Source organism: Taudactylus pleione, unplaced genomic scaffold (genome assembly GCF_031769625.1).
Source record: "Taudactylus pleione unplaced genomic scaffold, aTauple2 ptg000267l, whole genome shotgun sequence".
NCBI lineage: Eukaryota > Metazoa > Chordata > Amphibia > Anura > Myobatrachidae > Taudactylus > Taudactylus pleione.
The window spans coordinates 3406243-3431117 of NW_028284669.1; the positions used below are offsets into that span (position 1 = coordinate 3406243).

At 46.7% G+C, this 24875-nt stretch overlaps 1 protein-coding gene across 1 annotated transcript in view; it reads right to left on the reverse strand.

Annotated features, from left to right (window-relative positions):
* Window positions 1-5374: 5374 nt before the first annotated feature.
* Window positions 5375-24875, reverse strand: part of LOC148513923 (calcium/manganese antiporter SLC30A10-like) — a 115523-nt gene continuing 96022 nt past the window's right edge. Inside the window, exons 3-4 of the mRNA XM_088481228.1 lie at window positions 16070-16309; window positions 5375-6149 (exon numbers count right to left, since the gene is read on the reverse strand). Coding sequence (XP_088337354.1) covers window positions 5683-6149; window positions 16070-16309 — 707 coding nt within the window. The 3' untranslated portion in view covers window positions 5375-5682. The remainder of the gene's footprint in view (window positions 6150-16069; window positions 16310-24875) is intronic.

The window sequence follows — 24875 nt, forward strand, 5'->3', positions numbered from 1 at the left end:
GTCACATTATGTCATGTTACTGTGTGCATGGGGCTGTCACATTATGTCATGTTACTGTGTGTATGGGGCTGTCACATTGTCATGTTACTGTGTGTATGGGGCTGTCACGTTATGTCTTGTAACTGTGTGTATGGGGCTGTCACGTTATGTCTTGTAACTGTGTATGGGGCTGTCACGTTATGTCTTGTAACTGTGTGTATGGGGCTGTCACGTTATGTCTTGTAACTGTGTGTATGGGGCTGTCACATTATGTCATGTTACTGTGTGTATGGGGCTGTCACATTATGTCATGTTACTGTGTGTATGGGGCTGTCACATTATGTCATGTTACTGTGTGTATGGGGCTGTCACATTATGTCATGTTACTGTGTGTATGGGGCTGTCACATTATGTCATGTTACTGTGTGTATGGGGCTGTCACATTATGTCATGTTACTGTGTGTATGGGGCTGTCACATTATGTCCTGTTACTGTGTGTATGGGGCTGTCACATTATGTCCTGTTACTGTGTGTATGGGGCTGTCACATTATGCCATGTTACTGTGTGTATGGGGCTAGCCTCTGTGCTACAGCCTGAGGTGGATAAAGCTTGTGGAGTCATTACCAAGGCTGTCACATTATGCCATGCTACTGTGTGTATGGGGCTGTCACATTATGTCATGTTTCTGTGTGTATGGGGCTGTCACATTATGTCATGTTTCTGTGTGTATGGGGCTGTCACATTATGTCATGTTTCTGTGTGTATGGGGCTGTCACATTATGTCATGTTACTGTGTGTATGGGGCTGTCACATTATGTCATGCTACTGTGTGCATGGGGCTGTCACATTATGTCATGTTACTGTGTGCATGGGGCTGTCACATTATGTCATGTTACTGTGTGCATGGGGCTGTCACATTATGTCATGTTACTGTGTGTATGGGGCTGTCACATTGTCATGTTACTGTGTGTATGGGGCTGTCACGTTATGTCTTGTAACTGTGTGTATGGGGCTGTCACGTTATGTCTTGTAACTGTGTGTATGGGGCTGTCACGTTATGTCTTGTAACTGTGTGTATGGGGCTGTCACGTTATGTCTTGTAACTGTGTGTATGGGGCTGTCACGTTATGTCATGTTACTGTGTGTATGGGGCTGTCACATTATGTCATGTTACTGTGTGTATGGGGCTGTCACATTATGTCATGTTACTGTGTGTATGGGGCTGTCACATTATGTCATGTTACTGTGTGTATGGGGCTGTCACATTATGTCATGTTACTGTGTGTATGGGGCTGTCACATTATGTCATGTTACTGTGTGTATGGGGCTGTCACATTATGTCATGTTACTGTGTGTATGGGGCTGTCACATTATGTCATGTTTCTGTGTGTATGGGGCTGTCACATTATGTCATGTTACTGTGTGTATGGGGCTGTCACATTATGTCATGTTACTGTGTGTATGGGGCTGTCACATTATGTCATGCTACTGTGTGCATGGGGCTGTCACATTATGTCATGTTACTGTGTGCATGGGGCTGTCACATTATGTCATGTTACTGTGTGCATGGGGCTGTCACATTATGTCATGTTACTGTGTGTATGGGGCTGTCACATTGTCATGTTACTGTGTGTATGGGGCTGTCACGTTATGTCATGTAACTGTGTGTATGGGGCTGTCACGTTATGTCTTGTAACTGTGTGTATGGGGCTGTCACGTTATGTCTTGTAACTGTGTGTATGGGGCTGTCACGTTATGTCATGTTACTGTGTGTATGGGGCTGTCACGTTATGTCATGTTACTGTGTGTATGGGGCTGTCACGTTATGTCATGTTACTGTGTGTATGGGGCTGTCACATTATGTCATGTTACTGTGTGTATGGGGCTGTCACATTGTCATGTTACTGTGTGTATGGGGCTAGCCTCTGTGCTATAGTATTTGGTGGATAAAGCTTGTGCATAGACCCGGAAGTTCCTCCATCACAAAGGGCTTCTCTTTCTGAGCAGTTGGTTGCCGTGTTCGTCATGCGTCCCCATTGAGTCGTTGCCATGGAAGAAGGAAGATCCGCTGGAGCTGCCATCTTGGCTGTAAGGTGCCATCTACACCTAACTTATCTGTGCTCACACCAGCACTCGGGGCACCAAATCTACACCGCAGTATCCTTTATTTATACCTCTGTTCAATATATTTTCTCTGCTAGATTATAGGGTAACAAAATATTAAATAAAGTCTAAGTCAATAAAAAAAAGAAAACCAGGGCAACAATAGTACATACAGAATATACAACACAATGTTTGTAACAAAAATAAAACTTTAATACATTGTTTTAGGAGTGTTATATTTCTGCACAAAGTATTCCAGTAAAGTTACATTACAATTGATATTATCTCACATGAACAGAGAAGACACAATAACATTGTACTTTAATGTTACAGTTTATCATATAAAAAAAAAAAAAAGCAATTTAAAGGTTGTAAGTTTTATAATTCCGCTCATGTCTATCCAAATGCTGAAAAACTGGACACAAGGAACATACGAACAATAACCTTCAGCAAATACATTGTGTCACGTACCTACAGAAAACCTGGCAATGCTCTAAATGGTCCTTTATCCAGTCCCAATACAGTGTTTCAGTCTGTCCCTAAAGCTGACCATACACTACAAGACAATTGCGCAGACCAGCTGACCAAACACCTGAAAGACGGTCTACCAAGGCTAATCCATCCGACCGTCATTCGGCCAGGCACATGCGGTGAGCGGAGGTGGCCTGCCTAGGGTTTTGCAGTGTATGGAGGCACTCTGATTATTGGGGGGTTATTACTTCCTTCGTCCTTCCGCAGGGTCGTCTGCATTGATTGCGCAGTATATGGCCAATATAAGAGACTAAATATAACATTTTATTTTTCAGATATATTCTTTTACTATTGAATATTTTAGAATAGATTTAAAAAAATATGTAAAATTTAAGTCCTGTTACATTCAGATTATTTTACATGTTTTGAGTAGGAAATATACTAGGAAGAGAATTCAGAGGCCGGAACGTCTGTGGAACATACATTGGACAAGGAATAATGATGTAATCATTGATATAATGCATATACTATAATGTAATGAATTGCGGGGGCATTTATAATAACTGCTACACAGGAATAACAAGCGGTGTCACTGCCAGAACCCAATAAGAGCCAGCGCGGTCCGCAGGATTCCCATAACGAAGCGCTTAAACATTGTAAAAAACAATTGCTTAAAAAAATCTCCACCCCTGTCATTATCATATTCCCGCCTCCCTCGCTGGTGGGAAACATTGACCACAGTCCATTAAACCGCCAGGGATCTCAGAAATGGGTGCAAATGCCCTTTCACTATCAATGAATGAAAGGAGAGAGAAAATAAAGGTGACCGTTCTGTCTGGTCATGTGTGTGATTGCTCACAGTGATGTCACCCTGATGTGATGTCACCCTGATGTGATGTCACCGTGACGTAATGTCCCCCTGACGTATGTGAGTCAAGCTGAAGTAAAACTACCACACGTGACGTTTTTTAGCCACAAAGACGACTCACTAAATAGAGTAAGTACTGAACCTGGACACTGAGGGACGTCTTATAGCAGAATGTCAGTGTCAGGTCTGTGCTCTGGATGGGTTATACAATTATTATACAATTTAAAAATAAAAATGTAAAGTGTTTTCAGAGGATAACTGATAAATGTTACAGGTCAGACAAAGCCAAGACCCTCACTTGTCACATTAAGGAGCCCCCACAGAATCTATACAGGTGAGCGAGCAGCGCAGGGCTTAGGTAGTGTCCAGTCATCAGCTGTATACACTATATACACACTAATACAGCTGTATACACTACACACACACACTGATACAGCTGTATACATTATACACACACACACTGATACAGCTGTATACACTATACACACACACTGATACAGCTGTATACACTATATACACACACTGATACAGCTGTATACACTATATACACACTAATACAGCTGTATACACTATATACACACTAATACAGCTGTATACACTACACACACACACTGATACAGCTGTATACATTATACACACACACACTAATACAGCTGTATACACTATACACACTGATACAGCTGTATACACTATACACACACACTGATACAGCTGTATACACTATATACACACTAATACAGCTGTATACACTATATACACACTAATACAGCTGTATACACTATACACACACACTAATACAGCTGTATACACTATATACACACTGATACAGCTGTATACACTATATACACACTAATACAGCTGTATACACTACACACACACTGATACAGCTGTATACATTATACACACACACACTAATACAGCTGTATACACTACACACACTAATACAGCTGTATACACTATACACACACACTAATACAGCTGTATACACTACACACACACTGATACAGCTGTATACACTATACACACACACTGATACAGCTGTATACACTACACACACACACTGATACAGCTGTATACACTACACACACTAATACAGCTGTATACACTACACACACACTGATACAGCTGTATACACTATACACACACTGATACAGCTGTATACACTACACACACTGATACAGCTGTATACACTATACACACACACTGATACAGCTGTATACACTATACACACACTGATACAGCTGTATACACTATACACACACTAATACAGCTGTATACACTACACACACACTGATACAGCTGTATACACTATACACACACACTGATACAGCTGTATACACTATACACACACACTGATACAGCTGTATACACTACACACACACTGATACAGCTGTATACACTACACACACACTGATACAGCTGTATACACTATACACACACACTGATACAGCTGTATACACTATACACACACTAATACAGCTGTATACACTACACACACACTGATACAGCTGTATACATTATACACACACACACTAATACAGCTGTATACACTATACACACACACTGATACAGCTGTATACACTATATACACACTAATACAGCTGTATACACTACACACACACTGATACAGCTGTATATACTATACACACACACTGATACAGCTGTATACACTATACACACACACTGATACAGCTGTATACACTATACACACACACTGATACAGCTGTATACACTATACACACACTCTGATACAGCTGTATACACTATACACACACTGATACAGCTGTATACACTATACACACTAATACAGCTGTATACACTATACACACACACTGATACAGCTGTATACACTATACACACACTCTGATACAGCTGTATACACTATACACACACTGATACAGCTGTATACACTACACACACTGATACAGCTGTATACACTATATACACACACTGATACAGCTGTATACACTATAATACAGCTGGATACACACACACTGATACAGCTGTATACACTACACACACTAATACAGCTGTATACACTACACACACTAATACAGCTGTATACACTATATACACACTGATACACTTGACTTGACTCTTTGATCATATATTTGTGTCATGTGTTCTGTACGTGTGCATTTGATGTGTGTTGTATTATCTATACATTCATAGTGTCAGCTACATGTGACAATTGAGTCCCAGGCACAAGGCGGTCACAGGACACCTTGCACACATCAGTCCTCTGGTCCCTGTTACCAGACTAGAACCGAGTGCATTTGGAGCTTAGTGCCTCCATTTCTGAATTCAAACCATTTGCAATGTCCTTTCCTGCGTAGCGAGGATCACTGGTAATCTCCACGTCAGTGACCAGCTCGTTACTTCTGCTCCACACCTGCGAGGATTTGCCCATCTTCAGAGCGTGACCGTTGGTTTCCGCGAATGGGACCAGATCCTGGCTGCAGCAGAGGTTAGCGTCGCATTTTTTGTAGATACAGGGCACGTCACACGCTAAGGACATGTCCTTCTCATCTGTAAACTCCGCCTGGAGAGTAACCGCATGAACTCCCTCCGCATGGAAGATTTTTCGGATGTCGCCATTAGCTGCCATGTAGTCTGGCAGGCAGTGGAACTTGACGTGTAGCGTGGCGATGTTCTTCCCGCTGGCTAATTCCCACACATGAATCTCGTGGATACTTCTCACTCCCGGCACCTGCGCTATTTTCTCACCTGGAAAATATAGAAAGAAACTTACAGATCGCTTCCCAGATTTCATCTTCTCTCTCCATAACAAACGCAGCGGCAGAGCTGCCCGGCCCACGGTATAACCGCCAGAGATACAGGAGAACAGCGCAAATCTCAGGGAGATGTATTATAGGCTGCAGCTGATTCATCGCCAAACGTTGGGGAAAATAGATCTTTATTGTAATCAAATTGCAAAGATGGAAACTGCAACAAGTTTTAGTCCAACTCACCGGAAACTGGTTGTTTATATTTGTCATAACTCCAGGATTGCAGAAGAGCTTACACTTCACACTAATAAATGCAGATACAAAGGGCTGTATACAGGATGGAGATAGAGATAGAGATATATATATATCTCTATCTCTCTATGTGTGTGTGGGTATACAGGATGGGTATATATGTGTGTATACAGGATGGGTATATACGTGTGGCTATGGGTATATATGTGTGTATACAGGATGGATATATATGTGGGTATATAGGATGGGTATATATGTGTGTATACAGGATGGAGATAGAGAGAGAGATATATATATATATATATATATATCTCTATCTCCATCCTGTATACACACATATATATATCCATCCTGTATACCCACACACACATAGAGAGATAGAGATAGAGATATATATATCTCTCTCTCTCTATGTGTGGCTGTGTGTATACAGGATGGATATATATGTGGGTATATAGGATGGGTATATATGTGTGTATACAGGATGGGTATATACGTGTGGCTATGGGTATATATGTGTGGCTGTGGGTATACAGGATGGGTATATACGTGTGGGTATACAGGATGGGTATATATGTGTGTATACAGGATGGGTATATACGTGTGGCTGTGGGTATATAGGATGGGTATATACGTGTGGGTATACAGGATGGGTATATACGTGTGGGTATATACGTGTGGGTATACAGGATGGGTATATACGTGTGGGTATACAGGATGGGTATATACGTGTGGCTGTGGGTATATAGGATGGGTATATACGTGTGGCTATGGGTATATATGTGTGGCTGTGGGTATACAGGATGGGTATATACGTGTGGCTGTGGGTATACAGGATGGGTATATACGTGTGGGTATACAGGATGGGTATATACGTGTGGCTGTGGGTATACAGGATGGGTATATATGTGTATACAGGATGGGTATATACGTGTGGCTGTGGGTATACAGGATGGGTATATATGTGTATACAGGATGGGTATATACGTGTGGCTGTGGGTATACAGGATGGGTATATACGTGTGGCGATGGGTATATATGTGTGTATACAGGATGGGTATATATGTGTATACAGGATGGGTATATACGTGTGGCTGTGGGTATACAGGATGGGTATATACGTGTGGCGATGGGTATATATGTGTGTATACAGGATGGGTATATACGTGTGGGTATACAGGATGGGTATATACGTGTGGGTATACAGGATGGGTATATACGTGTGGGTATACAGGATGGGTATATACGTGTGGGTATACAGGATGGGTATATACGTGTGGCTGTGTGTATACAGGATGGGTATATACGTGTGGCTATGGGTATATACGTGTGTATACAGGATGGGTATATACGTGTGGCTGTGGGTATACAGGATGGGTATATACGTGTGGCTGTGGGTATACAGGATGGGTATATATGTGTGTATACAGGATGGGTATATACGTGTGGGTATACAGGATGGGTATATACGTGTGGCTGTGGGTATACAGGATGGGTATATACGTGTGGCTGTGGGTATACAGGATGGGTATATATGTGTATACAGGATGGGTATATACGTGTGGCTGTGGGTATACAGGATGGGTATATACGTGTGGCTGTGGGTATATAGGATGGGTATATATGTGTGTATACAGGATGGGTATATACGTGTGGCTGTGGGTATATAGGATGGGTATATACGTGTGGGTATACAGGATGGGTATATACGTGTGGCTGTGGGTATACAGGATGGGTATATATGTGTATACAGGATGGGTATATACGTGTGGCTGTGGGTATACAGGATGGGTATATACGTGTGGCTGTGGGTATATAGGATGGGTATATATGTGTGTATACAGGATGGGTATATACGTGTGGCTGTGGGTATATAGGATGGGTATATATGTGTGTATACAGGATGGGTATATACGTGTGGCTGTGGGTATATAGGATGGGTATATACGTGTGTGTATACAGGATGGGTATATACGTGTGGCTGTGGGTATATAGGATGGGTATATATGTGTGTATACAGGATGGGTATATATGTGTGGCTGTGGGTATACAGGATGGGTATATAAGTGTGGCTGTGGGTATACAGGATGGGTATATATGTGTATACAGGATGGGTATATACGTGTGGCTGTGGGTATACAGGATGGGTATATACGTGTGGCTGTGGGTATATAGGATGGGGTATATATGTGTGTATACAGGATGGGTATATACGTGTGGCTGTGGGTATATAGGATGGGTATATATGTGTGTATACAGGATGGGTATATACGTGTGGCTGTGGGTATATAGGATGGGTATATACGTGTGGGTATACAGGATGGGTATATATGTGTGTATACAGGATGGGTATATACGTGTGGGTATATAGGATGGGTATATACGTGTGGCTGTGGGTATATAGGATGGGTATATATGTGTGTATACAGGATGGGTATATACGTGTGGCTGTGGGTATACAGGATGGGTATATACGTGTGGCTGTGGGTATATAGGATGGGTATATATGTGTGTATACAGGATGGGTATATACGTGTGGCTGTGTGTATACAGGATGGGTATATACGTGTGGCTGTGGGTATACAGGATGGGTATATATGTGGGTATACAGGATGGGTATATACGTGTGGCTGTGGGTATATAGGATGGGTATATGTGTGTATACAAGATGGGTATATACGTGTGGCTGTGTGTATACAGGATGGGTATATACGTGTGGCTGTGGGTATACAGGATGGGTATATATGTGTGTATACAGGATGGGTATATACGTGTGGGTATATAGGATGGGTATATACGTGTGGCTGTGGGTATATAGGATGGGTATATGTGTGTGTATACAGGATGGGTATATACGTGTGGCTGTGTGTATACAGGATGGGTATATACGTGTGGCTGTGGGTATACAGGATGGGTATATACGTGTGGGTATACAGGATGGGTATATATGTGTGTATACAGGATGGGTATATACGTGTGGCTGTGGGTATACAGGATGGGTATATATGTGTGTATACAGGATGGGTATATACGTGTGGCTGTGTGTATACAGGATGGGTATATACGTGTGGCTGTGGGTATACAGGATGGGTATATACGTGTGGGTATACAGGATGGGTATATATGTGTGTATACAGGATGGGTATATACGTGTGGCTGTGGGTATACAGGATGGGTATATATGTGTGTATACAGGATGGGTATATACGTGTGGCTGTGTGTATACAGGATGGGTATATACGTGTGGCTGTGGGTATACAGGATGGGTATATACGTGTGGGTATACAGGATGGGTATATATGTGTGTATACAGGATGGGTATATACGTGTGGCTGTGGGTATACAGGATGGGTATATATGTGTGTATACAGGATGGGTATATACGTGTGGCTGTGGGTATACAGGATGGGTATATACGTGTGGCTGTGGGTATATAGGATGGGTATATATGTGTGGGTATATATGTGTGTATACAGGATGGGTATATACGTGTGGCTGTGGGTATATAGGATGGGTATATATGTGGGTATATACGTGTGGGTATATAGGATGGGTATATATGTGTGTATACAGGATGGGTATATACGTGTGGCTGTGGGTATACAGGATGGGTATATATGTGTATACAGGATGGGTATATACGTGTGGCTGTGGGTATATAGGATGGCTATATATGTGTGTATACAGGATGGGTATATACGTGTGGCTGTGGGTATATAGGATGGGTATATGTGTGTGTATACAGGATGGGTATATACGTGTGGCTGTGTGTATACAGGATGGGTATATACGTGTGGCTGTGGGTATACAGGATGGGTATATACGTGTGGCTGTGGGTATATAGGATGGGTATATATGTGTGGGTATATAGGATGGGTATATATGTGGGTATATACGTGTGTGTATACAGGATGGGTATATACGTGTGGCTGTGGGTATATAGGATGGGTATATATGTGGGTATACAGGATGGGTATATACGTGTGGGTATATAGGATGGGTATATATGTGTGTATACAGGATGGGTATATACGTGTGGCTGTGGGTATACAGGATGGGTATATACGTGTGGCTGTGGGTATATAGGATGGGTATATATGTGGGTATACAGGATGGGTATATACGTGTGGCTGTGTGTATACAGGATGGGTATATATGTGTGTATACAGGATGGGTATATACGTGTGGCTGTGGGTATACAGGATGGGTATATACGTGTGGCTGTGGGTATACAGGATGGGTATATACGTGTGGCTGTGGGTATATAGGATGGGTATATATGTGGGTATACAGGATGGGTATATACGTGTGGCTGTGGGTATATAGGATGGGTATATATGTGTGTATACAGGATGGGTATATACGTGTGGCTGTGTGTATACAGGATGGGTATATACGTGTGGCTGTGGGTATATAGGATGGGTATATATGTGGGTATACAGGATGGGTATATACGTGTGGGTATATAGGATGGGTATATATGTGTGTATACAGGATGGGTATATACGTGTGGCTGTGGGTATATAGGATGGGTATATATGTGGGTATACAGGATGGGTATATACGTGTGGGTATATAGGATGGGTATATATGTGTGTATACAGGATGGGTATATACGTGTGGCTGTGGGTATACAGGATGGGTATATACGTGTGGCTGTGGGTATATAGGATGGGTATATATGTGGGTATACAGGATGGGTATATACGTGTGGCTGTGTGTATACAGGATGGGTATATATGTGTGTATACAGGATGGGTATATACGTGTGGCTGTGGGTATACAGGATGGGTATATACGTGTGGCTGTGGGTATACAGGATGGGTATATACGTGTGGCTGTGGGTATATAGGATGGGTATATATGTGGGTATACAGGATGGGTATATACGTGTGGCTGTGGGTATATAGGATGGGTATATATGTGTGTATACAGGATGGGTATATACGTGTGGCTGTGTGTATACAGGATGGGTATATACGTGTGGCTGTGGGTATATAGGATGGGTATATATGTGGGTATACAGGATGGGTATATACGTGTGGGTATATAGGATGGGTATATATGTGTGTATACAGGATGGGTATATACGTGTGGCTGTGGGTATATAGGATGGGTATATGTGTGTGTATACAGGATGGGTATATACGTGTGGCTGTGTGTATACAGGATGGGTATATACGTGTGGCTGTGGGTATACAGGATGGGTATATACGTGTGGCTGAGGGTATATAGGATGGGTATATATGTGTGGGTATATAGGATTGGTATATATGTGTGTATACAGGATGGGTATATACGTGTGGCTGTGGGTATATAGGATGGGTATATATGTGGGTATACAGGATGGGTATATACGTGTGGGTATACAGGATGGGTATATATGTGTGTATACAGGATGGGTATATACGTGTGGCTGTGGGTATACAGGATGGGTATATATGTGTGTATACAGGATGGGTATATACGTGTGGCTGTGGGTATACAGGATGGGTATATACGTGTGGCTGTGGGTATATAGGATGGGTATATATGTGGGTATACAGGATGGGTATATACGTGTGGCTGTGGGTATATAGGATGGGTATATATGTGGGTATACAGGATGGGTATATACGTGTGGGTATATAGGATGGGTATATATGTGTGTATACAGGATGGGTATATACGTGTGGCTGTGGGTATACAGGATGGGTATATATGTGTGTATACAGGATGGGTATATACGTGTGGCTGTGGGTATACAGGATGGGTATATACGTGTGGCTGTGGGTATATAGGATGGGTATATATGTGTGTATACAGGATGGGTATATACGTGTGGCTGTGGGTATACAGGATGGGTATATATGTGTGTATACAGGATGGGTATATACGTGTGGCTGTGGGTATACAGGATGGGTATATACGTGTGGCTGTGGGTATATAGGATGGGTATATATGTGGGTATACAGGATGGGTATTTATGTGTGGCTGTGTGTAATACAGCCACAGAACAGGGTAACTCGCATGTTTTACAGACTCCATAAACTCTCATCCAGGTGTTTCCTGTTTTGAAGATACAACTTTATCATTGTATTAGTGTCAGAAGTTACTGCTAATCTCTCTCCCTATTACATTTGGCCCTAATTGTCTCCTTATTCTTACTGCTCCCATTTCCTTGTCCCAAGACAAAGAAACACAGAGAAATAAGAGACATATGTACACACGTGTCAGAGAGTATATATATATATATATATATATATATATCTATATCTATCATTTCCGGTACATGGATCTGTGCTGATGTTAGTGCATGAGCTTGTTACTGTGTCAGTGACAGGTAGACTTTTCATGCTGAAGCCTATACAGGTGGGGCAGACTTTATTTTACTGCTCACCTAGCATTAGGGACCACTGTAACCAAATCATCTCATGAGTTCACCAACCAGCATTCCCTAGAACTGTGTAATGTGCCAATGGGTGCAATAAAGCCTGCTCCATCTGTACTACAACTAAGCTTTAAACTCAGTTATTCACACGCTCACAGGGACATTCTTTCACTCTCCTGGAACTACTGACTTTTTTTTAAGTGGCATAAACTGTGCAAACACCTTTGCTCCCTAATATCTTGGCAATATACAGTATAAGGGATTGTGTTACCGTGTTACCAGGCTGAACGTCTCCAGATTAAAGTCTAAGGAGCCTAAGTATTAATGATCATAGAACTGCCTTCATTATATTAAGTATCTGTTTTCCGATGGATATTTTGACTTTTAAGCACTCTCCCTGTGAGTTACATCCCCGGCAATCTGTGGTAATCTATAACTTTTGTGAAAGACTCCTCCGGGGGAAACGGACACTGCACATGCGCACAGCGCCAGTCTCACCTCCGGTCGCAGGCTACTAGAGAGGGATCAGAAGATTTCTCTCCTGGGAGAGACCTCCAGAGGCTTAAAGCAGTTTGCACCATCTGAAGAACTACCGGGGCCAAACTCTGAAAAGCTTCACTTTTCTGAGTTTGGTACATAGGGGTCAGATCATAGTCCCCATTAATAATAATAATGGGGACTGAGATCTGCAGTGCTAATTAGAATTCTGCAGATGTACATAGCAATAAACCATGAAATTATGCAGAAACTGCAGTTTCTACATATTTTATTTAAAAATAGCTTGATAAATAGGCAACTAAGATTGAGACACAGGTGCTTACTGGAGGCTGTGACTGACGTCAAGCTCTGAAGCTCTGGTTTTGGCATGGAAAGGGTGTCTCACTAAAGCCTGGTGTGTTTGGAAAGCCACACCAGGGTTTTGGATCTAGCTGGATAAGCAATTACCTTCAGCTGGTAATGCTCCCAGGCTGGGTAAGGTTCTGTGTTACATTGCTGGAGCTGGTCATGCTCCCAGGCTGGGTAAGGTTCTGTGTTACATTGCTGCAGCTGGTCATGCTCCCAGGCTGGGTAAGGTTCTGTGTTACATTGCTGCAGCTGGTCATGCTCCCAGGCTGGGTAAGGTTCTGTGTTACATTGCTGGAGCTGGTCATGCTCCCAGGCTGGGTAAGGGTCTGTGTTACATTGCTGCAGCTGGTCATGCTCCCAGGCTGGGTAAGGGTCTGTGTTACATTGCTGCAGCTGGTCATGCTCCCAGGCTGGGTAAGGGTCTGTGTTACATTGCTGCAGCTGGTCATGCTCCCAGGCTGGGTAAGGTTCTGTGTTACATTGCTGCAGCTGGTCATGCTCCCAGGCTGGGTAAGGGTCTGTGTTACATTGCTGCAGCTGGTCATGCTCCCAGGCTGGGTAAGGGTCTGTGTTACATTGCTGCAGCTGGTCATGCTCCCAGGCTGGGTAAGGGTCTGTGTTACATTGCTGCAGCTGGTCATGCTCCCAGGCTGGGTAAGGTTCTGTGTTACATTGCTGCAGCTGGTCATGCTCCCAGGCTGGGTAAGGGTCTGTGTTACATTGCTGCAGCTGGTCATGCTCCCAGGCTGGGTAAGGTTCTGTGTTACATTGCTGCAGCTGGTCATGCTCCCAGGCTGGGTAAGGTTCTGTGTTACATTGCTGCAGCTGGTCATGCTCCCAGGCTGGGTAAGGGTCTGTGTTACATTGCTGCAGCTGGTCATGCTCCCAGGCTGGGTAAGGTTCTGTGTTACATTGCTGCAGCTGGTCATGCTCCCAGGCTGGGTAAGGTTCTGTGTTACATTGCTGCAGCTGGTCATGCTCCCAGGCTGGGTAAGGTTCTGTGTTACATTGCTGCAGCTGGTCATGCTCCCAGGCTGGGTAAGGTTCTGTGTTACATTGCTGCAGCTGGTCATGCTCCCAGGCTGGGTAAGGTTCTGTGTTACATTGCTGCAGCTGGTCATGCTCCCAGGCTGGGTAAGGGTCTGTGTTACATTGCTGCAGCTGGTCATGCTCCCAGGCTGGGTAAGGTTCTGTGTTACATTGCTGCAGCTGGTCATGCTCCCAGGCTGGGTAAGGTTCTGTGTTACATTGCTGCAGCTGGTCATGCTCCCAGGCTGGGTAAGGTTCTGTGTTACATTGCTGCAGCTGGTCATGCTCCCAGGCTGGGTAAGGTTCTGTGTTACATTGCTGCAGCTGGTCATGCTCCCAGGCTGGGTAAGGTTCTGTGTTACATTGCTGCAGCTGGTCATGCTCCCAGGCTGGGTAAGGTTCTGTGTTACATTGCTGCAGCTGGTCATGCTCCCAGGCTGGGTAAGGTTCTGTGTTACATTGCTGCAGCTGGTCATGCTCCCAGGCTGGGTAAGGGTCTGTGTTACATTGCTGCAGCTGGTAATGCTCCCAGGCTGGGTCAAGGCCCCCATACATCAGCAATCGTGCAATCGATTGTGTATAAAAAGCTTTCCCTTTTTCAATAGATTGTGACAAATCTGCAATTGCTTGAAAAAGGGAAAGATTTTTATACACAATCGATTGCACGATTGCTGATGTATGGGGGCTTTAAGGTTCTGTGGTTACATTGCTGCAGCTGTAGGAACTGTAAATGTAATTACATGTTGTATCATCAGCTCATTGCTAGAGGGGTGATCTGAGCCTCTGAGGGAAAGGAATTCTCTATGATTTGTGCTCAGTAATCTAATGTCTATATAGAAAGCTGCATTGTCATAACCTAAATCCGCTGTTGGGAAAAATCTCTTTATTGTGACTGCGAGTAAGAAAAGTTGCCAAAGTCTAAGGGGGAGCTTTATCATTATATCTATACTGCCAGCACGTAGCGTTGCTTATCGCAGTAGCGCAGGATGTCTCTGCGCTGCAATGTATCATAACCCAGTTACCAGGGAGGTGCTGCACAAACTCACCCCAGCGGTGACCTAGTGACCTCAGTCGCACCTTGGCGCAGTATACAGGCAGACAAGTGGGGAGGAGCTGGAATTTCCCTACAGAATCACTTCCCTGGAACATGCAGAGATCGCAACGAAAAGCTGAGCTTGCCGCAGATTATCACGTAATACACAGTAACACTATTAGATCCAGTGTAAGTGACCTGTTAGGCCCGTCTCTTGCACTGAAACGTCTCCCTACACTAAAATTCTAAATAACAAGAAATATTGGAACATTTAAAATTAATAATAGTAAACTGTAGCCTATAATGTGCTATATATATATATTAGGGCATAGCTGCATCTACATAGAAACAGTTCAAAATAATTTCCTTAATTATTATTGGTTCTTACCGATGTCTCCAACGTTGACGCCTTTGGGGACCATCTGGAGCAGGATCTTGGCTGTTTCCCTGATGAGGGGAAAGGCAGAGAATAAAATGATGGCGACCATCACTACCGTGAGACTGGGATCAATGTAGCACTGCCAGTTGCACGGCACATCCGGCGCCAATGGTTTCACGTAAAATATGACAGCAGCCACCACAACGACAACGGACCCCAGAGCGTCCCCCATCACGTGAAGCAGGACCCCTGCCGGTGTAAGAAAAGCAGAGACCATGTTAGGCCAGCATCAGCAAGCACAATAGTCAGAGAACCAGTCCCGGCACATTAGTCAGAGAACCAGTCCCGATGATGTCACTAGTTACAGCTCATATACAGGCTATGTCACTATAACCATGGCAAAGCCTGCTCTGTGCCAACTCTACTGAGAGCAGGGGGCTGTTTATAAATCAGATCAATGGGCAAGACTGACCCATAGAGTGCGCAAATATAACCCCAATCCTACAGTATGTGCAAGCATTTGTTAGAGCATAACAAGCAAGCTATCGCTATGTACTAATCATTATTATGTAATATTATTATTGCTATGCCTTAATATGTCACGATGGGGCTGATTCAGTGATTACTACGCCAGTTTGCATAGCGTAACTCAGTGAAGCACGCATTCTGTATGTGTGACTGATAACTCCTTACAGCGGGAGAGACAGAACAGGAGAGAGACGTCTATAAGACAAGCAGCTGCAAGAAGACATCAGGATTCTTCTTACTGTAATAAACGCCTTCCAACATCAACACTTCCAAACAACATGAACCCTCTAAACTGGCAGTGCTATCTCAGTACTGCCCCCTCCCCTGGCAGTGCCATCTCAATACTGCCGCCTCCCTGGCAGTGCCCTCAGTACTACCCCCTCCACTGGCAGCGCTCTCTCAGTACTGCCCCCTCCACTGCCAGTGCCCTCTCAGTACTGCCCCCTCCACTGCCAGTGCCCTCTCAGTACTGCCCTCTCAGTACTACCCCCTCCCCTGGCAGTGCCATCTCAGTACTGCCGCCTCCCTGGCAGTGCCCTCAGTACTACCCCCTCCACTGGCAGTGCCCTCAGTACTACCCCCTCCACTGGCAGTGCTCTCTCAGTACTACCCCCTCCCCTGGCAGTTCCCTCTCAGTACTACCCCCCTCCCCTGGCAGTTCCCTCTCAGTACTACCCCCCTCCCCTGGCAGTGCCCTCTCAGTACTACACCCCCGTCCCTGGCAGTGCCCTCTCAGTACTACACCCCCGCCCTTGCAGGGCCCTCTCAGTACTACCCCCTCCCCTGGCAGTGTCCATCCTATACATCAGTACAGGAGCAGCTGCAGCGTGGCACAACGTAACTCTACTAACAATAAATAATTTATTTATCTCAATGATTTATTCCATTATAACTATAAATATATTCCCACACAGAGGTTGGCGAATTACTGCCACAGGCTGCACACCTGCTTCTGCCAACAGCCATATCAGGTGTCACTCCCCCTGTACACCCGCTGGACCCCATGTTATTCACCTGAATGATACATAATGTGTAGAAGACACTAAAGTTGGGGCAAAGTTGAGGGAAGACTTGGCTCAATCTGGGGCCTGAGGCAACATGAAGCCTAAGTACAAACAAAACACCTGATAGTGATATATACAATCATATATGTAATATACATAAAGCAGAATGTAAAATAATAAATAATAAAGGAGAAAATCAAATAGAGAGTGTATTACGTTCAGCAAATATGGGAGGTGTATGTGGACTTTACATTGCACCAGAGTGATCACCAATGTGCAGTAATGTGTTATAAACCCACATAATTGCCAATATTAAAAATGGCTACCACTGACCACTTCCTGTTATGCCAGGGGCAAAGGAATAAGGGGCGGGATGTACTAAGCATCACATCCGCGACGCCGTACAGACCGCCAAATATCACTCACTGGGATGTACCTAGAAAGTAGCAAAGGATCGCTCTCCCGGTAAGGGCATAAAGGGACTTCCGGGTTTAGGACTCAGATGCCTCTATAATGACGCATGCGCCGCGGGCAGAGCGGAGAGGGATCCGATTGGGTCCCTCTAAGGGGGCGTCGAGAAAAGAAGCCCGTAGCCTTCAGATGGCGCTACCCACCACATATGAGAAATGCGGTAAAAACCCTGAGAATGGAATTGTCTGAGTTTTTACAGTATTTTTTTACCTTAGAACATGTCGCCTTGTGGGGGGGAAACAGGACAACGATACTGACTGCCATATTGTGTGACAGGAGGGCACTGGCTGCCATATTCTGTGACAGGAAAGCGCTGGCTGCTATATTGTGTGACAGGAGGGCGCTGGCTGCTATATTGTGTGACAGGAGGGCGCTGGCTGCTATATTGTGTGACAGGAGGGCGCTGGCTGCTATATTGTGTGACAGGAGAGCGCTGGCTGCTATATTGTGTGACAGGAGGGCACTGGCTGCTATATTGTGTGACAGGAGGCTGCTATATTGTGTGACAGGAGGGCACTGGCTGCTATATTGTGTGACAGGAGGGCGCTGGCTGCTATATTGTGTGACAGGAGGGCGCTGGCTGCCATATTGTGTGACAGGAGGGCGCTGGCTGCTATATTGTGTGACAGGAGGGCGCTGGCTGCCATATTGTGTGACAGGAGGGCGCTGGCTGCTATATTGTGTGACAGGAGAGCGCTGGCTGCTATATTGTGTGACAGGAGGGCACTGGCTGCTATATTGTGTGACAGGAGGGCGCTGGCTGCTATATTGTGTGACAGGAGGGCGCTGGCTGCCATATTGTGTGACAGGAGGGCACTGGCTGCTATATTGTGTGACAGGAAAGCGCTGGCTGCTATATTGTGTGACAGGAGGGCACTGGCTGCTATATTGTGTGACAGGAGGGCGCTGGCTGCTATATTGTGTGACAGGAGGGCACTGGCTGCTATATTGTGTGACAGGAGGGCGCTGGCTGCCATATTCTGTGACAGGAAAGCGCTGGCTGCTATATTGTGTGACAGGAGGGCGCTGGCTGCTATATTGTGTGACAGGAGGGCGCTGGCTGCTATATTGTGTGACAGGAGGGCGCTGGCTGCTATATTGTGTGACAGGAGGGCACTGGCTGCTATATTGTGTGACAGGAGGGCGCTGGCTGCCATATTGTGTGACAGGAGGGCACTGGCTGCCATATTGTGTGACAGGAAAGCGCTGGCTGCTATATTGTGTGACAGGAGGACACTGGCTGCTATACTGTGACAGGAGGGCGCTGGCTGCTATATTGTGTGACAGGAGGGCGCTGGCTGCTATATTGTGTGACAGGAGGGCGCTGGCTGCTATATTGTGTGACAGGAGGGCACTGGCTGCTATATTGTGTGACAGGAGGGCACTGGCTGCTATATTGTGTGACAGGAGGGCGCTGGCTGCCATATTGTGTGACAGGAGGGCACTGGCTGCCATATTCTGTGACAGGAAAGCGCTGGCTGCTATATTGTGTGACAGGAGGGCACTGGCTGCCATATTCTGTGACAGGAAAGCGCTGGCTGCTATATTGTGTGACAGGAGGGCACTGGCTGCCATATTCTGTGACAGGAAAGCGCTGGCTGCTATATTGTGTGACAGGAGGGCGCTGGCTGCTATATTGTGTGACAGGAGGGCACTGGCTGCTATATTGTGTGACAGGAGGGCGCTGGCTGCTATATTGTGTGACAGGAGGGCACTGGCTGCTATATTGTGTGACAGGAGGGCACTGGCTGCTATATTGTGTGACAGGAGGGCGCTGGCTGCCATATTCTGTGACAGGAAAGCGCTGGCTGCTATATTGTGTGACAGGAGGGCGCTGGCTGCTATATTGTGTGACAGGAGGGCGCTGGCTGCTATATTGTGTGACAGGAGGGCGCTGGCTGCTATATTGTGTGACAGGAGGGCACTGGCTGCTATATTGTGTGACAGGAGGGCGCTGGCTGCCATATTGTGTGACAGGAGGGCACTGGCTGCCATATTGTGTGACAGGAAAGCGCTGGCTGCTATATTGTGTGACAGGAGGACACTGGCTGCTATACTGTGACAGGAGGGCGCTGGCTGCTATATTGTGTGACAGGAGGGCGCTGGCTGCTATATTGTGTGACAGGAGGGCGCTGGCTGCTATATTGTGTGACAGGAGGGCGCTGGCTGCTATATTGTGTGACAGGAGGGCGCTGGCTGCTATATTGTGTGACAGGAGGGCGCTGGCTGCTATATTGTGTGACAGGAGGGCGCTGGCTGCTATATTGTGTGACAGGAGGGCGCTGGCTGCTATATTGTGTGACAGGAGGGCGCTGGCTGCTATATTGTGTGACAGGAGGGCGCTGGCTGCTATATTGTGTGACAGGAGGACGCTGGCTGCTATACTGTGACAGGAGGGCGCTGGCTGCTATATTGTGTGACAGGAGGGCGCTGGCTGCTATATTGTGTGACAGGAGGGCACTGGCTGCTATATTGTGTGACAGGAGGGCGCTGGCTGCTATATTGTGTGACAGGAGGGCGCTGGCTGCTATATTGTGTGACAGGAGGGCACTGGCTGCTATATTGTGTGACAGGAGGACACTGGCTGCTATATTGTGTGACAGGAGGGTACTGGCTGCTATACTGTGTGACAGGAGGACACTGGCTGCCATATTGTGTGACAGGAGGCTGCCATATTGTGTGACAGGAGGGCACTGGCTGCCATATTCTGTGACAGGAAAGCGCTGGCTGCTATATTGTGTGACAGGAGGGCGCTGGCTGCTATATTGTGTGACAGGAGGGCACTGGCTGCTATATTGTGTGACAGGGGGGCGCTGGCTGCTATATTGTGTGACAGGAGGGCACTGGCTGCCATATTGTGTGACAGGAAAGCGCTGGCTGCTATATTGTGTGACAGGAGGGCGCTGGCTGCTATATTGTGTGACAGGAGGGCACTGGCTGCTATATTGTGTGACAGGAGGGCGCTGGCTGCTATATTGTGTGACAGGAGGGCACTGGCTGCTATATTGTGTGACAGGGGGGCGCTGGCTGCTATATTGTGTGACAGGAGGGCGCTGGCTGCTATATTGTGTGACAGGAGGGCGCTGGCTGCTATATTGTGTGACAGGAGGGCGCTGGCTGCTATATTGTGTGACAGGGGGGCGCTGGCTGCTATATTGTGTGACAGGAGGGCGCTGGCTGCTATATTGTGTGACAGGAGGGCGCTGGCTGCTATATTGTGTGACAGGAGGGCGCTGGCTGCTATACTGTGTGACAGGAGGGCGCTGGCTGCTATATTGTGTGACAGGGGGGCGCTGGCTGCTATATTGTGTGACAGGAGGGCGCTGGCTGCTATATTGTGTGACAGGAGGGCGCTGGCTGCTATATTGTGTGACAGGAGGGCGCTGGCTGCTATATTGTGTGACAGGAGGGCGCTGGCTGCTATATTGTGTGACAGGAGGGCACTGGCTGCCATATTCTGTGACAGGAAAGCGCTGGCTGCTATATTGTGTGACAGGAGGGCGCTGGCTGCTATATTGTGTGACAGGAGGGCGCTGGCTGCTATATTGTGTGACAGGAGGGCGCTGGCTGCTATATTGTGTGACAGGGGGGCGCTGGCTGCTATATTGTGTGACAGGAGGGCGCTGGCTGCTATATTGTGTGACAGGAGGGCGCTGGCTGCTATATTGTGTGACAGGAGGGCGCTGGCTGCTATACTGTGTGACAGGAGGGCGCTGGCTGCTATATTGTGTGACAGGGGGGCGCTGGCTGCTATATTGTGTGACAGGAGGGCGCTGGCTGCTATATTGTGTGACAGGAGGGCGCTGGCTGCTATATTGTGTGACAGGAGGGCGCTGGCTGCTATATTGTGTGACAGGAGGGCGCTGGCTGCTATATTGTGTGACAGGAGGGCGCTGGCTGCTATATTGTGTGACAGGAGGGCGCTGGCTGCTATATTGTGTGACAGGAGGACGCTGGCTGCTATACTGTGACAGGAGGGCGCTGGCTGCTATATTGTGTGACAGGAGGGCGCTGGCTGCTATATTGTGTGACAGGAGGGCACTGGCTGCTATATTGTGTGACAGGAGGGCGCTGGCTGCTATATTGTGTGACAGGAGGGCGCTGGCTGCTATATTGTGTGACAGGAGGGCACTGGCTGCTATATTGTGTGACAGGAGGACACTGGCTGCTATATTGTGTGACAGGAGGGTACTGGCTGCTATACTGTGTGACAGGAGGACACTGGCTGCCATATTGTGTGACAGGAGGCTGCCATATTGTGTGACAGGAGAGCACTGGCTGCTATATTGTGTGACAGGAGGACACTGGCTGCTATATTGTGTGACAGGAGAGCACTGGCTGCTATATTGTGTGACAGGAGGCTGCTATATTGTGTGACAGGAGGCTGCTATATTGTGTGACAGGAGGGCACTGGCTGCTATATTGTGTGACAGGAGGCTGCTATATTGTGTGACAGGAGAGCAATGGCTGCTATATTGTGTGACAGGAGGGCGCTGGCTGCTATATTGTGTGACAGGAGGGCACTGGCTGCCATATTGTGTGACAGGAGGCTGCTATATTGTGTGACAGGAGGCTGCTATATTGTGTGACAGGAGAGCACTGGCTGCTATATTGTGTGACAGGAGGCTGCTATATTGTGTGACAGGAGGCTGCTATATTGTGTGACAGGAGGGCACTGGCTGCTATATTGTGTGACAGGAGGCTGCTATATTGTGTGACAGGAGGGCACTGGCTGCTATATTGTGTGACAGGAGGGCACTGGCTGCCATATTGTGTGACAGGAGGCTGCTATATTGTGTGACAGGAGGCTGCTATATTGTGTGACAGGAGGGCACTGGCTGCTATATTGTGTGACAGGAGGCTGCTATATTGTGTGACAGGAGGGCGCTGGCTGCTATACTGTGTGACAGGAGGGCGCTGGCTGCTATATTGTGTGACAGGAGGGCGCTGGCTGCTATATTGTGTGACAGGGGGGCGCTGGCTGCTATATTGTGTGACAGGAGGGCGCTGGCTGCTATATTGTGTGACAGGAGGGCGCTGGCTGCTATATTGTGTGACAGGAGGGCGCTGGCTGCTATATTGTGTGACAGGAGGGCGCTGGCTGCTATATTGTGTGACAGGAGGGCGCTGGCTGCTATATTGTGTGACAGGAGGGCGCTGGCTGCTATATTGTGTGACAGGAGGACGCTGGCTGCTATACTGTGACAGGAGGGCGCTGGCTGCTATATTGTGTGACAGGAGGGCGCTGGCTGCTATATTGTGTGACAGGAGGGCACTGGCTGCTATATTGTGTGACAGGAGGGCGCTGGCTGCTATATTGTGTGACAGGAGGGCGCTGGCTGCTATATTGTGTGACAGGAGGGTACTGGCTGCTATACTGTGTGACAGGAGGACACTGGCTGCCATATTGTGTGACAGGAGGCTGCCATATTGTGTGACAGGAGAGCACTGGCTGCTATATTGTGTGACAGGAGGACACTGGCTGCTATATTGTGTGACAGGAGAGCACTGGCTGCTATATTGTGTGACAGGAGGCTGCTATATTGTGTGACAGGAGGCTGCTATATTGTGTGACAGGAGGGCACTGGCTGCTATATTGTGTGACAGGAGGCTGCTATATTGTGTGACAGGAGAGCAATGGCTGCTATATTGTGTGACAGGAGGGCGCTGGCTGCTATATTGTGTGACAGGAGGGCACTGGCTGCCATATTGTGTGACAGGAGGCTGCTATATTGTGTGACAGGAGGCTGCTATATTGTGTGACAGGAGAGCACTGGCTGCTATATTGTGTGACAGGAGGCTGCTATATTGTGTGACAGGAGGCTGCTATATTGTGTGACAGGAGGGCACTGGCTGCTATATTGTGTGACAGGAGGCTGCTATATTGTGTGACAGGAGGGCACTGGCTGCTATATTGTGTGACAGGAGGGCACTGGCTGCCATATTGTGTGACAGGAGGCTGCTATATTGTGTGACAGGAGGCTGCTATATTGTGTGACAGGAGGGCACTGGCTGCTATATTGTGTGACAGGAGGCTGCTATATTGTGTGACAGGAGGGCGCTGGCTGCTATACTGTGTGACAGGAGGGCGCTGGCTGCTATATTGTGTGACAGGAGGCTGCTATATTGTGTGACAGGAGGGCACTGGCTGCTATATTGTGTGACAGGAGGCTGCTATACTGTGACAGGAGGGCGCTGGCTGCTATATTGTGTGACAGGAGGGCGCTGGCTGCTATATTGTGTGACAGGAGGCTGCTATATTGTGTGACAGGAGGGCACTGGCTGCTATATTGTGTGACAGGAGGACACTGGCTGCTATACTGTGTGACAGGAGGACACTGGCTGCCATATTGTGTGACAGGAGGGCGCTGGCTGCTATATTGTGTGACAGGAGGGCGCTGGCTGCTATACTGTGTGACAGGAGGACACTGGCTGCCATATTGTGTGACAGGAGGCTGCCATATTGTGTGACAGGAGAGCACTGGCTGCTATATTGTGTGACAGGACGACACTGGCTGCTATATTGTGTGACAGGAGGCTGCTATATTGTGTGACAGGAGAGCACTGGCTGCTATATTGTGTGACAGGAGGGCACTGGCTGCCATATTGTGTGACAGGAGGCTGCTATATTGTGTGACAGGAGGCTGCTATATTGTGTGACAGGAGGGCACTGGCTGCTATATTGTGTGACAGGAGGCTGCTATATTGTGTGACAGGAGAGCACTGGCTGCTATATTGTGTGACAGGAGGCTGCTATATTGTGTGACAGGAGGGCACTGGCTGCCATATTGTGTGACAGGAGGGCACTTGCT